The following is a 16318-nucleotide window of genomic DNA, read 5'->3' on the forward strand; positions in this document are numbered from 1 at the left end:
TTTTAAATATCTGATACTGATGATTTGACTATTTAGATAAAAGGTTGTCATAGTATCTGTCTGGGGGACGTGCACATCGGCGGGTACGAAAAAAAAATAAAATAAAAAATCCAGTCCAGTATTCTTATTATCTGCACATATAGAGGAATACAAGCATTCGCCCTCTCATTTATACGTCATGTAGAGACATTTCACTCTATTTTTATTCTTTTTATTATTTTTTATTTTATTATTTTACTCTAATTTATTCTTTTTCATTTTATTATTATTTTTTTTTTGCTGTTGTCACTATGTTTATGTTCCTACTCTTGTTTCCTTGTTGTCGTTTTGGTTGTCTATTTTTTTCCCCCCCATTCTGTTGTCCATTTTTATCCTTGATGTTGTTGTTTTTCTCTCCGCTGTCTAATTATTTGCGGATGTTTCTTTCTATCTTCTAATTGTCATCGAATTGTCTCTTTATTTAAATTCATATTTATTGACACTTTAACTAATACACTGCTGCGACAAAAGAATTTCCTCTATGGGGATCAATAAAGTTTATCATCTCTTATTATAGACGTATAACCATCCACTCTCATTCAAACGTCATATAGAGACATAAAACATTCACTTATTCATTCACAATTGTCATAGACACATAGAAATATACGACTGTTTATATCGTTTCCACGTCATATAGAGACTTACCCTCTCACTTATATGTCTCATTTATACGTATAGATGTACAACATTCACTCTCATTCAAACATTATATAGAGAAATAGAACCATTCACTTGTTCATCCACTAATAGTTTTGTGTTATAAAACCATTAATTCACTTGTTGTACAGATAGTGACCCGTTCACTCACTCATTTATTCATCATATAGAAATAGAAAAGCATTCACCCTGTCATTCACACATCCCATAATATACAACCATTCACTCTCATTCAAAAAAACATATGGACAAAGATTCATTCACTCATTCACACTGAGACACTCAATTATCTTAAAGACGCACAATCATTCATTCTTTCACGCATCCCGTAACCTGAACAATTCACTTATTGTTACGAGACATAAAACCGTTAATTCGCTCCTTTTTTTTTTTTTAGATATTCAACCGTTCACCCTCTCATTCGTCCATCCCTTCATTCACATCGACACGCAACCGTTCACTCGTTCATCAGGAGACGTCCAACCGTTCGCTCGTCCTTGTCGTTCTGATGCGTTTCGCTCAAATAAAGGATACCGGTTAATTTTTTTTTCAATAACCTCGATGTCGGGTCACGGAATCCTGCGTTTAAAAAAGGTAAAACGTCCCTCCGAGCTCGTTGGATCGTCGGTCTTGAAGCTAAAGGCTCGTCGTTCGCCCTCAGGTGCTGAATCCCATGGGCTGGGATGCGTTCGGGCTTCCGGCGGAAAACGCGGCCATCGAGAGAAGCCTGGACCCGGAGGAGTGGACCAAGAGGTGACCGGGGCGTCCCGTCAAGTGTCGGCGCTCACGGCGTTCGGGGTTCATTCATTCATTCACCGCCACCTTGGCCTGTGTCTCCGCTCAGTAACATCGGATCCATGCGGGAGCAGCTGGACAGCCTCGGCCTCTGTTTCAACTGGGACCGGGTAAGTTCGCGAATTCCATGCCGGAAAAAGTGGCAGAATCCAAGGACGTGTCTCAATATTTAATTTCATTTCATAACAGCTACACTACAATTTTTCCTTTTATCATACTATTGTGCACTCCTCACTTGTTACTAAGACACTTATAGTTTTATCACTTGTTTACTAAGACACTTTATAGTTTCACTGAGACACTTCATAGTTTCACTGAGACACTTTATAGTTTATTTTTCTTTCTAATTCTGCCTTTTTCTTTTTATCATTTATTACTGTTATATTTTCTGTAACTCTGGCACAACAATTTCCTTCGGGATTAATAAAGTTGTTCTTATCAAATTTGGGTTTCGGACCGGTGTTGAACTTTGACCCCTTTGACTTCCCCGTGTCCTTTTCCCCGGCAGGAAGTGACCACTTGTCTCCCAGACTACTACAAATGGACTCAGTACCTCTTTGTGAAGCTGTTGGCGGCGGGGCTGGCGTACCAGAAAGAGGTGACTTTTGTGCCGAAACGCTTCGGGATCGTTTCGGTCCTGAAAGGAACCGAACGACACAAAGAGAAAGCTTTAGATAACGCGAAATGACTTGGCACGACCTTGAAATGAAGCCCGTGACTCCTGCGCTACTTTCAAACTCCTGCACTTCCCTTTTTGGTTTCAACCGAATGCTCCCATATGTGCGCATTTTTTTTTTTTTTTTTTTTTTTTTTGGGGTTCCAGGCTGTCGTGAATTGGGACCCCGTGGACCAGACGGTGCTGGCTGATGAGCAGGTGGATGAAAACGGTTGCTCCTGGAGGTCTGGCGCGCCAGTGGAGCAGAAGCTGCTCACACAATGGTTCATTAAGACTACAAATTACGCCAAGGTGCGTCGCATGTGTGTGTGTGTGTGTGCTGCATGAGTCCGATTGACAGCTCTGGCAACTTGATGCCAGGCGGTCAACAATCACGGGCTGACATTTCACTCCAAGCCGCCTCTCTGGCTCGGCAATCAGACCCCCGGAGAACGGCGTTCGCCTCCAACCGAGGAGAAGGACGGCAAGCTACCGGCGATACGAGCCGGCCCGGATGGCTGACGACCAGCTTCTACCGACACTTTCTCTGCCGCCGAGCGGGAAGGAATGGCTTTACTCGGTCGAGCGAGCGAGCGAGCGGCTGAGGGGAAAACGATCACGCTAGAAACGTCGGATATTATTCCCGTAATGCAACTGTAATTTCCAGACTATTTAGCGCACCTGAATATAAGGCGCATTGGCTAAAAAACCCCCAAAATAAAATTAGTCGCACCTTGTAACATGAGATATCGACACCAAAACATTTTTTTCAACATTTTAATTAAATTCAGTAAATAATTAAATTATTATTAATTATTATATAAGTAATGATTAAATTATTTCAATACGGCAACTTCCACAATTACCTACTGGAAATGCGCTTTTTTTTCGAAAAAAAAAAAAAAAAAAAAAAGAAGAATAATCCATCCATTTGTTTTCCATCTACGTTTGTCCGACTTTGATCGCTGTTTTCGTCTTCCTCCTGCGCACTAAAACCATTAAAGCCCTGTTATTCGGTGTCGGAATTGAACGGGCTCAGAATTTCACGCTCATTTCATCGGCCCGATGTGACGAGGATAAATGTTTTGTCGTCATGAAGCTCGTTAGCTACCACCCCCCAAAAAAATCCATGACTTAGCCGTTTGAGCCGTAGTGTTCAAACCGTGGGGGAAAAACTAGCGGCTTATAGCCCGTAAAATTACGGTATCCAAAAACTGGAAAAAAAAAATTCAACATGATAAATAACAACAACAAAGATAAGCACAAAATTGCATTTAGCGGAGCATTATCTTAAGGCAGGTTCACACCTTACGAGTTACACAGTGGCAGACTTAAAACTGAACGTTGAAAGGAAGTCATACAAGTCTTGGTCTCGGTCGGAAAAAAAGCTCAAAGAATCTGGTTTTAGTTGTCCACAAGTCTTTTCCAAATCTTTCCAAAATCTTTAGATCAGGGGTGTCAAACTCATTTTGGTCCCCATATGACTTAGTTTGATGTCAGAGAGGCTGGACCAGTAAAATCACAGCGTAATTAACTAGAAGTAACACAAAGTCCAAATATTTCCCTTAGTATAAAGGAGATAAAAATCTCTCTATGTAATGAACTGTTCCTTTAAAAAATATATGACAAACCTGAGATTCAGATTCTCAGTTCTCCGTGCATTTTGTCGTATTTTTCGCCTAAACTTGCTGCATCCACACCAAGCATACAAATATCTTGTGAACCTCAACAAACACATAAAAAAATGGTCCATTTTTCTTGGAAAACACGACACTCCATGTCCATTTTTCTCTTTGTTGATAACCACATCTTGCTGATGAGGGCGTCGAGCCCAACGGAAAAGCGGGTACATTTCTAACAATGAGAAAAAATGCTATTTACAGACCTGGAAGCCACATTGCTGCTAAGATGTGAGTCACATAGTGTTGTGCTATGTTGCTAACACTGACTAAAACAGTGCATCCTTAGCAGAAAATATAAGAACTGCATTTTTATTTAAAAAATAAAAGTAGTTTATGATTTTCGTGTATTTTTTTTCAAATTGTAGATTTATTCCACGGCGGGCCGGTACTGGCCCGCGGGCCGTGCGTTTGACACCTTTAGCTGGATGGGTTGGATGAGATTTAAAAAAAAATTTTTTTTTTGCCGTTTTAAAGGATTTTCACTGAAAAGCATTCGCTGGAAATCCAACCGTCATAAACCGCCAGTCGCATTCTCAGTACGGACGGGCCTGTTAGCGCCGATGCCACAAATCTGTTATTTTCATCATTCAAATATGAAAACTGTCAGCTCACGACGAGTCCTCGGCCCTTCGCCAGCCGTCCGCCGGGCGGAATCGAACCCGCCGTCCGGGAGGCGCGAGAGGAAGCGTTCCCGCATTTCTGATTCTCTCACAGAGGTGGGAAGACGAAGGTGTCGAGGAAGAATAAGTGATAGAAGGGCAGATGGAGCTCCGTGTCGAAACGAAGCGCCAAACAAAAGCGCCGTAATTGGAATCCCGGTTTCCCGCGCAGCTCCTCCTCCTCCTCCTCCTCCTCCTCTTCGCCCGGCGTCGGAGTCAAACAACATTAACGTCAGACAATATTTATTCAGCGGGCATTAAAAACCACCTGCCGCTAAAAGAGTTCCCAAACGCACCGGAACCCCGTCGTCTCCTGGACATCTTTGATATGGACGGACGGCGTGCAGAATTATCAAGCGGCGAAAGCAGCAAGGGGTTCAATTTCATGCACAGTCACACTTGTTGCACGTGCACGTACATGCACGTTGGCGTCAACTCCAAGCTGTTGGTTGAACGCCCGGGTCAGGCCAGCTTTGAATGGAGCAAGATGTGCTAGTTTTGCCTGACCTACATCTTCACACACACACACACACACAGGGCCAGTAGTGCAGTGCCGTGCTATTTGTTTAAGCTTTTCTTAGTTGCCATGGAGACCCCCGTCCTCGCCGTACATCTTTCACCGGCTCCTCGCTCAGCGCCGAGCTATATTTTCACGAGCAGGGAAAAGTAAAAGCGCTAACCGCCTCATTTAAAGTCATCATTAGTTTTCCGATATTTTCCTTTTTCGCATCTTTGTTTCCGCGCGCCGTCTCCTCAAAGACTTTCTGTCACGGCGACACCCGTTCGCCGGGATTTATGTCTCCCTTCTCCCACTCTGAAGCGAATCCATAACTGACCGGCGTGCGTTTGATGACCGCAGCCCGGAGGAGGGGGGTTATGTTTGCATTCATATCGGCGTGACGAGGAGCCGAGCGGAGGAGCGACGAGGATTATTGGTTATAGATTGTGATGGACTGACAGGGGAGCCGAGACGTCCGGCTGTGGCGTTTTTGGGACTCATCCTTGTTGATATGCATAGGTTCATTTAATCACATAGGATAACAGTAGTGGTGTGTGTGTGTGTGTGTGTGAGCACTTTCACTTATCATTTGATTGCTATTGATATCATGCAAAGTAGGGCGAACGGAGGTCGGGAATTTTGAAAATCCTCTTTGTCTGCATAATATGATGTGCCCGGCCGGTTCTGCCGCTTCGTCCAAGTAATTTGGCTGCAGGGCTTTGAAAGAGGCCACACACACACACACACACACACACACACACACACACACACACACACAGACAGACAGAGTTGGATTCTTGTGCATTATTGTGCACAGCCATATAGTTCTGAAGAAACGGTCGCCCACCACTCCACAAATCTGTGCTGCAGAAAATGAGCTCCTTCCAATGCAGTACAAAGTAGCAAACCTGCCTGTGTGTGTGTGTGTGTGTGTGTGTGTGTGTGTGTGTGTGTGTGTGTCCTCCCTACAGCCGCTCCTGGACGCCCTGGACGAGCTCCCGCAGTGGTACGGGGTCAAAGCCATGCAGGCCAACTGGATCGGAGAATGCAGCGGCTGCTATTTTGATTTCGAGCTGAAGGTGAATCTCGGCCGTCGCTTTTTCATTCATTTATTCTTGTTTTCCTTGAATGTCTTCCCCCCTCCTCACCCAAAAAGCACTTTCTATTTTACCTTTGTCCGCCCGTTACGGTGGTCCTTTAAATCTAATTTGTTGAGGAAGTGGATTTGTTTTTTAATTTTTTAAATTTTTTTTTTAATTTTTAATTTTAATTTTAATTTTTTTTATTTTTTTTATTTATTTATTTTTTTTTTGGGGGGGGGGGGTGGGATCTTCAACTATTTAAAATGGTAAAACAGAAAACAAATTATTTCCAAAAATAAGGATATTAATATAGAAAAAGCCTGCGAAAGAAGGATATTAACAATATTAACAAAAAGAAAAATCACGGTTATTGTAACATGAATATTTCAACATATTATTAATATTATAGTAATGATATTTATATTCCATTATATTATATTACATTATATAATACTACATATATATTAATGTTATGAGGCTATGAACATACATAGACACTGAGTCAAAAACATACACTTATAATGAACTTATAATTACAATAAACTTATGATGATTATTAAAGAACAATTAAATTACATTACAACGCTAATTCAGAAGATCCACTCGCGGCTTGACGCGTAAATTTTCATTTTCTCGCTCTCGTATCTGCATCACGATTTTTTTTTCCGTATTTTAAAAAAAATCGTGAAAAAAAATCGTATGTAAAGTGATCGGTATCCTAAGGGGCGATTTTATAGATATTAAATAAATCACATAAATATTCAGCCTCCCTGTTTGCATCAGGCCTTGCGGAGTCGCGGCACATATGGGGATTAAAAACGCAAAGATATGCATCGTGAAGCCGAAAAAAACGAATCACGGCGTCAAGCCAATTAAAAATTGTCATCCTGGAACTCGCTCTTAAGGGTGACGAGAGAAAAAGTAAACGCAGGAAGTTATATTTCCATTTAAAGAATGTGCCAGAAGCGCAGACGCGGATAGCAATAGCGAACATTAAAAAGAAGGAATAAATGAACTCTGCAGATCCGCGTTTGTTTTCAGTCTTTTCATCACCGAATATATTGTTTGTATCAAACTGTGACCCTTGCACCGTCTTCCTTCTTGTTTATCAGATATTTCTGGCAGTATTTCTCCTTTTTTTTTCTTTACTTTTTTTTTTTTTGTAATTCCCCCTGCAAGCGCCCACTTGGCTGACTGTTCTCCCCTTTTTTTCTTTTTTTTTTTTGTTTTTTGACGGTTTCTCCAGCGTTCCTCTTATGCCACCCACTTGGCCGGATAATTTATCTCCCAATCCACGTCCAGAAAAACACTGTGCCCGGAAATATAATGCAATATGTATTTTCTTTTTAAGTAGAGATGAAGGCGGTGTAGGATTTTGTTTTAAGTACGGAGGGTCAACAGTCCAGAGAGTCAGGGTTGAGAAAAGGGAAAGAGGACAATTTATTTATAAAAAACGACTGGGTTGAAATGTGAAGCATCCTATTATCTCTAAGTCAACAGCGTTACTCTATTAAAGACCCACGGTGCAAAAGTACAAAAAATTATAAATAATTTGTCAGAGAACGATGACAAAGGCGTGCTGAGGTGGATATTGTTGGTTTGATTTTTTTTTTTTAATTGACTGGAATGCTAAGTTGCAAAAATGTTCCGCACGAACGCGTCGTATTTATTCGTTTCACGCGATTTATTTTGCACCGTTCACTCAAAGCGCGGCGATATGAGAATAGACGGAGACAGCAGCCATGCTGTCTGGTTCGAAGACGCTGAGGAGAAGATGCGGAGGATGGAGAAGGTCAGGAGTGAGTTCACCTGAGGGACGTGGTAGATGTTCTGGAGATACAAGCCGGGTGGAGATGATGAGGAGGGGGTGAAGATCTGCAGGAGGAGGATGATGTTGGATGGACAGGAAGGTAGTGTGGAAGGAAAGGATGCAAAGACGAGGGCTGGATAAGATAAGATAAGATAAGATAAAGTTTATTGAGCCCTATAGGGATATTATTTTGTGACGGTAGTGTGTCAGTTATAGTGTCAATAAATATGAACATAAATAGAGAGACAATTAGACAATTACAAAATAGCAAAAGATGGAGGAAAGTGTTTGGCTGAGGGCTAACATGTGCATGCACACACGCACACACACACACACGCACACGCACACTCACACTCACGTTGGGATTATTTTATTATTGTTATCATTATTATTATTAATAGCAATTGATTATTGCTATCATTGCTACTAATTTTTAATATAAAGAATACTTAATATAATTAATATAATAGTACAGTAATAATAATTATTATTATTCTGTTTTATTGTTATTCTATTCTCATAATTATCATGATCACTTATTATTATGGATTGTATTCATAATTATTGCTAATAATAATACAATAATATAATTATTATTATCGATTATTGATATCAATATAATTCTTAATATTAATAATGATAATTAATATAATCATAAAGGTATTATAATTATTATGAATAGCAAATAAATATGAATACAATTCATAATAATAACAATTTATAATGATAATATATATAAAAATAACAAATACATAAATAATAAATTGTTATTGTTATTACTAATAACAATGATTATGTTGCATTATATTGTTTTTAATTAATACTGATATTATCACCAATAATATGATATAATATAATATAATATAACATAATATTATATCATATTTATCATTATCATTATCAATGATAATAATACTATTTTTTTGTATGCAGATATATGCAATATGTTTAATTTGTGTAATGTGTGTTTTGTGTATGCTGCTTGACACCTTAATTTAATTCGGGATCAATAAAGTATCTCTAATCACCTCTATATATACACACACACTAACACACACACACACACACACAGAGAAGCAGGATTCCCGTCGCACCTTCTTCGCCCATTGTCACCATTTTTCCTCTCCAAATAAAGCATGGATGAAGATCGGATGGAACGCGGAAGCAAAGTCACTTTCCAAATCACGCAAAACATTCCCTGCATCTCAAACCAAGTGTGAAATCAGACGCCGTTTTTCTTCAAGCCACATTCACAGTCGGTGCGTCTGTTCTGTCAAATGGAGCAAATGGAAAAGAGCGCCCCTATTAAACTCCTATGCTAATACGTGCACGGCTTATTCTCATGTCGTCCTGGCATTTTACAAAATAATTCCAGTTAAAATAATAAAGTATTTTAGGTTTTGTTTGCAGCTGTTCTGATGGTCAAAGAGCAACATACGCTTTTTTTTTTTTTTTGCTTTTTGAAGCTAGCATCACAAAGTTACAGCGCTTTTCTCCGCCGTCAGGTGTGTGTGTGTGTGTGATTTCTCCCCAAAAAAAAAAAAAAAAAAATCTTTTCTCACGAACATTTCAAATCCATTAAATCAAGAAGATTCGACTCGATCGGCGCTGAAGAGACGGCGCTATAAAAACAGACGCTCATTACCTGACACGGCGGATCTGAGTGGAGAAGACAGGAAGTTTTTTTTTTAAATAACGCAGAAGCTAATTCCGTCAGAAAAAAAATAACATTCACACTTATTTTTTTTTCTGGTGCGTTCCAGGTGAACGGCGCGGAGACGGGCGAGCGCCTGTCGGCCTACTGCTCGAACCCGGAGATGGTGTTCGGCGCCGCCTTCCTGGCCGTCCTGCCGTCCCACCGGCTGCTCCGCGGCAGCAGCGCCGCACGCCGAGCCCTGGAGGAGGCCTTCCGACCGGGCAGGGGTGAGCGTCAATTTTATTTTATTTTATTTTTTAATAAACTGCTCAAAAAAAAAAAAAAATATGGGAACGCTTAAACAACGCAATGCAACTCCCAAGTCAATCACACAAGCAACGCTTGTTTTAACCCTTGTGTCAAAAGTGACCCACTATCATGTTTAGCTGTAGAAAAAACACCTTAAGCTATTTTTTTTTTCCAACTTTTATGAAATTTTATGACTTTTCCTTAAAGAGACCCCATAATTAGAAAAAGTGATACTTCTTTTTTTGTTGATGTTTCCATGTTTATGTTTCCAAAGATTGTCTTATGGGTCATTTTTGACCCGTAGGACAAGGGGAGTAAACACAATGTAAAGATCGCTCGAGGGTTAAGGACATTACATCAACATCGGTGTGTTTTTCCGCTTTGGTTATTTTAATTTTTTTAATTTTAATGAAGCGTAACTGCAAATCCAGTCCTCCATGGCTTCACACACTTTATTTCCATTCATAATTTTGTTGTCAGCACATTCAACTATGTCAAAAATATTTCATGCATTCACATGTAGGACGTGTTACGTTTTCAAGCAGTGTTTAATAATATTCTTTCGTGCAATGACAGCAGCAATAAATAAAAATATTCCCCACTTTTCTTTTCCGCATGCCGACATGGCCGTGTAAGTCGTGCATGGCAGCTCAGTGTGTGTGTGTGTGTGTGTGTGTGTGTGAAAGACAGATCATTAATTGAAGTGTATTTCGTTTCATTATATTAGCGTTCCCTTTATTTTTTTGAGTGTGTTTTTAAGTTCGTTTGGATTATTTCCTGCTGCAACAGTGGCTTTTTTGTGCAGGATTCAACTATAAAGGGTTAACCGAGGTCAGAGCCCTTTTCTGGAAGTGAGAAAGGGTTTTTATTTACGTTTTTTCTTTACACGTCCGTGACCACCGGCTAGCTGGATCAATACACCCCCACCCACCCCCTTACCAACCGTCAATCTAACAAACGAACCCTTTCGCCGAATCCTCCGAACGTCTTTTCCACGGCGTCCGACGCGTCCGATCATTGATTTTCAGACGAATCTCTCGCAGGGAAGGGGCTTCCGCTGACATTTCCCCGAGCGCGGGGGTCGGCGGAAGCCCTCGTCTTCTGGGCGTTATGCTAATTGGGATTCCCCCGAGGTGATCTCCGCCTCGGGGCGGGGGATGATTGTTGATAATAAGCCGAAGCGCTTTCCCTTCTCGCCCTCCTGCTGATCTCCAGACGCCCTCGCCGAGGTCACCGCTCGCAGCTTGTTCACCGGCCGCGAGGTGCCCCTGGTCATTTCGCGCAAAGAGGCGTTCGACGGCTATCTGGACACCGTCATCGGTAAGCTTCGTTACGTTTTTTTCGATTCGTGTGTACATTGAAGTTTTTTCATTATGTGCCCCTGAACTGGAGTCAGTTCCGAGAACAAATAACAGTCGGTGAAAATTACCTCTCGGCTGCTGTGGAACAACAGGGTGTTTGTCTCTGGTTTCGAGCCGACGGAGCCCTCGGGATTACGAACCATTAGTCGCAGCTGCACAACCGGGTTTTCTTTTTTTTTTTCTCTCGGGGGACAATTTGACCGCCTGCCTCCGCAGCGGAGCGCGTGTTTGCATCTCCTCCCTTGCGTTGTGCTCACGCCAGGTATCCCGGACGCCAACCAGGAGGACGCGTCCGTGGCGAAGGCTCTGGATTTAAGGTGGATCCACGTTCTGGAAACCCGAGCGGACGGGACGCAGATTCTGATCAACTCCGATCAGGTAAGGACGGATAAACCGATCGTGGAAAATTCATGCGAATGTGATTTTCTCTCCGTTTTTTTTTTTTTTTTTTTTAGTTCTCAGGGCTCGACCGAGAGCGGGCTTTCGACTCCATCGCCCGGGAGGCCAGGGAGCGGGGAGTCGGCGGTCACCTGACCAGCTCCAAGCTCAGGGATTGGCTGATATCCAGACAGCGGTACTGGGGGACGCCCATCCCGGTGGTGCATTGCGGGTCCTGCGGCGCGGTGGCCGTCCCCGAAGACGAGCTACCGGTGACCCTGCCGAAGCCGCCGGCCCTCACGGGGAAGGGGGCCTCGCCTCTGGAGGCCGATCACGACTGGGTCAACTGTAAGTGTCCCAGGTAAGAATTTGATAAATAAGGGTTTTTTTCTTTCAGTTTCCCCGGTCGTTAGCTTCGCTCGCTGTTTACGAAAAAAATCGGACGCACAGCTTCTCCTCTATCTCGCCGCTCCACGATATCGGCATGATGGGAATTAGCGTTTTTGTTTATCTACGTCCGCAGTCACGGAATCGGATGCCGATGCTCTCCGACTGCCTCCTCTGCAAAATCGGTGCGAGCTTTTTCCCGAGAACCGATTGCTGGGGGAGCGTTTAACCGCACTGTAGTTGCTAAGACACCGGCGATAGCGAGAGCGCTAACAAACCCAGACCCCTCTCTTATATTTGCTCAGTATTATCCCTTCATAACATGACAAGCGCGCGACGGCCGCAGCTTCGGAGAACCACCAGTCCTCCCGCCTGACGACCGACGAATACATTTTGCCGGAAAATTTGACGAGCAAGAGGCCGACTTGGGTTCACGCGAATTAACCTTGCATTATTTATAAGAGCCTCTATCGTGCCGCTCTGCCGAAAACAAGCTTTTTTTTTTTTTTATCCGTCTGGCAGACATCCTTAATGTGTCTTATAGCGGCGCGTAGGGACGCCGATATATATTGTTCAAAAAAATAAAGGGAACACTTGAACAACACAATGTAACTCCAAGTCAATCACACTTGTGTGAAATCATAGTGTCCACTCAGGAAGCAACACAGATTCATTTGGACTTGTTTTAAGGACATTACATCAAAGTTGGATCAGCCTGGAGTTTGTTTTTACACTTTAATTTTGAGTGTGATTCCTAATCCAGACCTCCATGGGTTGATACAATTGATTTCCATTGATCATTTTTGTGTGATTTTGTTGTCAGCACATTCAACTGTGTAAAGAGCAAAGCATTTCATAAGAATATTTCATTCATTTCGATCTAGGATGTGTTTTTTAAGTGTTCCCTTTATTTTTTTGAGCACTGTATATTTGAGCGACAAGAACCTCCGTCTCCTTTCCGTAGAAACGTCCGGATGTGCGGTTCGGTTTCGGCAATAACGGAAACGATCCCGACCGTTATTGTCGTTTGCAGAGTGAGAATCGAATAACGGTCGATCCCCTCGCCGGCGACGTTTCCGCAACCCCCCGTACTTCCTGCGTTTCCGGGGCTTTCCGCGGCGTCGCTAGCGAGTGGAACCAAACACACACACACACACACACACACCGGTTGCTAATCATTACAAATGTATTTTGAAAATGTCGGAGCGTGCAGATTGCCCACTCAGCCGCCGTCTCCGGAGTCCCCCCGCCCCCTCCTCCCGAGGACACGGGGATTCCTCGTGAATGAGACTAATCAGCGTCGCGACGCCGCGTTGATTGAAACGCCGGGCAGCTCGGTCGCAGATGGCACGAGTCATCAGATGGCGTTCGCGCACTTCCACAAAGACTCCGCCGTTCCCGCCATCGGGGGGTGATCGATGGCGACGAATCGGCGAGACGGCGTTATCTCCCCGTCTTTCCCCCCCCGCGCGTTGTTAAGCGTCTGTGGAAATTTGTTCTCCTCACTCGTGGACCATGTCCAATTAAAGTTGGAGACGAGCACGCGGAGGAGGTGTGTGTGTGTGTGTGTGTGTGTGTGTGTGGCAAATGAGGCGGAGCTCCGTCCGTCCTTGAGGAAGTCATTTCCTGCGTCTGTAAATTGGCCCGCCGGCTGACTGGGCTTAGCCCGGCCGAGAAAGCGGACGGGGGAGTTTTGTGTTGCTCTGCGAGGTCGCAGGTAAAGAGGGACCTCCGCGGTTTGCACACACTCGCGCACAGCAGAATTAGAGCTGTGTGTGTGTGTGTGTGTGTGTGTGTGTATTCCATGTGAATGCAGTGGGCAGCTGCCTCTCCTGCCTCATCTGTTTGAGAGCCTTTCGGCACTCTGTGGCTCATCCAAACACACACACACACACATGCTCAGAATCACACAGATTGATTGCACTACTCAGTTTTGCTACTGTGTGTGTGTGTGCGTGACATCAAATCTGTCCTCTGATTGGTCGGCGGAGGGTGAGAAGTTTCACTCTTTGCACCGAACACTTTTTATTTTTTATTTTTCCCCGTGATGGAAGGGGCCTTTTCGTGGAGCCGCCAGCTTTTCATCATATGAAATAACACCTGATTCCCAAATATTAACCTTGCAACACCTTAGCCTTGTTGCTAGGCAACCGCTGCTCTTACTTCATCAGCACAGGCTTATTATAGTCTGGTGTGGTCGGTGGTCTGGGGGTTTTTCGCGGTTGCACGACAAGCGTGTGTGTGTGTGTGTGTGTGTGTGTGTGTGTGTGTGAGGAGGATGCTGCTGTTTGTGAAAATGTTTGTCCGCTCGAGGGGAAACAAGACATCCCATAAGGTCCAGAATGACACCTGCTCTGTTCCACATAACGAAGCTCAGAACTCCTCTTCTGTTCCCCTTTTTTTTTTTTTTATCCGAGCGCCCGTTTCCAAATCTGCCGAGACTCATTATAAAGTGAGAGGCAGATGCTTTCAGCGTCGCATTAAGTGCATTATAGGAAGGGAAAACACACACACACACACACCGCCGGCTCTCTGCCCTCCCCGTGTGTGTGTGTGTGTGTGTTTTCCCGCATCCTCCGTGAAAGTGGCGCCGGGCGATTCGCGTCACGTAGCCGGCCGCTGTTTGGCTTGGATGAAAGGGGCCACGGCGTGGCATTTCCAACACAAACACGCCGCCGTGCACGAGGCCCGCCGGTCCCTCCGCTGTTAGCTCAGCCTGTTAGCCAGGGCAACGGGAACGCGGCGCCGGTGCCAAAAGCCCGGTTTCAGCCGTGCTCGTCTCCCGGGACGTGACCTCAACAGCCAGATGGAGACGGCTTAGCAGACGCACCCGCGCGATAATCGCATAAAGATGCCATTTTCTCCGAGCATTCAAACAGAGAGCGCTCATTTCTCTCGCACTACGATTCGCCCGGGCTAATATCGATTTTCCCCGACCGCCGTGTCGGTCTTTCAGATGCGGCGGCCCGGCGAGGAGGGAGACGGACACCATGGACACCTTCGTGGACTCGGCCTGGTATTACTTCCGATACACGGATCCTCGTAACCCGAGCAGGTACGGGGCGGCTTCGGCGTGAACCCGGCCGCCGTTGGATTTGATTTATTTTATTTTTTCTCACAAGTTTGCATGTAGATATGAAGCGAGAATTTATTGAAATAAAAACGTCCTCCATACACAACGAGGAATCTTTTCATGTGAAACCCCAAACAAGTTGTGCTTAAAAACTCAACACGCTTAATTCTGTACAATATCTAACGTGGAAAATCGAAATTCAGCACATCGATGGGATGAATTTCTTCGATACAAATTAAATAACAATCGTATGTAGCCTTCTGACTTAAATTTCAACGGTAACCTTTTATATTGATAATAACATAAATAATAAATAAACGATATCGGCCCGCCGGGTCCGATCCAGCCTGTGGAATAAATCTACACTTTGGAAAAATACATAAAAATCATGATAAATAAAAATGCAATTCCTATATTGTCTGCTAGCGCTGCACTATTTAGTTGGTGTTCGCAACGTAGCACAACATTATGTGACTCACAACTTACAGCAGATGGCTGCAATGCGGCTTCCGGGGTCCGAAAATAGCATTTTTTACTTATTGTTAGAAATTGACCTGCTTTTCCATCGGACCCGACACCCTCATCTGCGAGATGCGGTTGTCATAAAAGAGAAAAGTGGACTTCTAGTGCAGGCCGTTCAGAAGAAACCTGTATGCTTGGTCCGATTCAGCGAGTTTATTGCTGAATACAACAAATGCACGGAGAACTGAGAAGACAGAAGGGAGGCATGGTGTTGTTGAAATTACACTTATTTTCTTAATAACTCTCAGTTTGTTCATCTCGTATTCTTTTAAAGGAACGGTTCATAACATAAAAAGATTTTTGTTCTCCTTCACGCTAAACCTACCTCGTCTGCAAGCGTGAATGAGAGGGTGAACAGTTGTATGTCTCTATATGACGTGAATCTTTTTTTTTGTCGCCATTTTTTCCCTTCCCAAAGTCCAAACACATGCACGAGGTTCATTGAAGAGCCCAAGTCAAGGTGTCAAACTCTGGCCCGCGGGCCAAATTTTGCCCGCACTGTTATTATATTTGGCCCACAAAGCCATACCAAATGACTATTGGAGTATAATCTACAGTGCATGTGCTACTAATTCTACGAATCCCAGAATATCCTGCTGGTGTTTTGGCACGAAACTCACAACGGGACCCATAAACGCCCTCTCCTCTGCGTACAGTAGTCATAGTGACCTTATGCTAATACTAGCACCCTGCTACTTAGGCAGAAAACCGGATTTTGCATGTGTGCAATATTAAGTGATATATAATATAGTATTACGCTACGCTTGTTCC

At 43.6% G+C, this 16318-nt stretch overlaps 1 protein-coding gene across 1 annotated transcript in view; it reads left to right on the plus strand.

Annotated features, from left to right (window-relative positions):
- lars2 (leucyl-tRNA synthetase 2, mitochondrial) overlaps positions 1–16318 on the plus strand; it is a 38157-nt gene that overhangs the window by 10066 nt on the left and 11773 nt on the right. The window contains exons 4-13 of the mRNA XM_086155268.1: positions 1361–1452; positions 1544–1604; positions 2003–2092; positions 2318–2461; positions 5961–6068; positions 9645–9804; positions 11042–11146; positions 11450–11565; positions 11643–11926; positions 14909–15007. Of these exons, the coding sequence (XP_086011394.1) occupies positions 1361–1452; positions 1544–1604; positions 2003–2092; positions 2318–2461; positions 5961–6068; positions 9645–9804; positions 11042–11146; positions 11450–11565; positions 11643–11926; positions 14909–15007 (1259 nt within the window). The remainder of the gene's footprint in view (positions 1–1360; positions 1453–1543; positions 1605–2002; positions 2093–2317; positions 2462–5960; positions 6069–9644; positions 9805–11041; positions 11147–11449; positions 11566–11642; positions 11927–14908; positions 15008–16318) is intronic.

This window comes from Fistularia commersonii, chromosome 11, assembly GCF_037954325.1.
Source record: "Fistularia commersonii isolate RoL2024-O1a breed Wild chromosome 11, RoL_Fcom_v1.0, whole genome shotgun sequence".
NCBI classification, from domain to species: domain Eukaryota; kingdom Metazoa; phylum Chordata; class Actinopteri; order Syngnathiformes; family Fistulariidae; genus Fistularia; species Fistularia commersonii.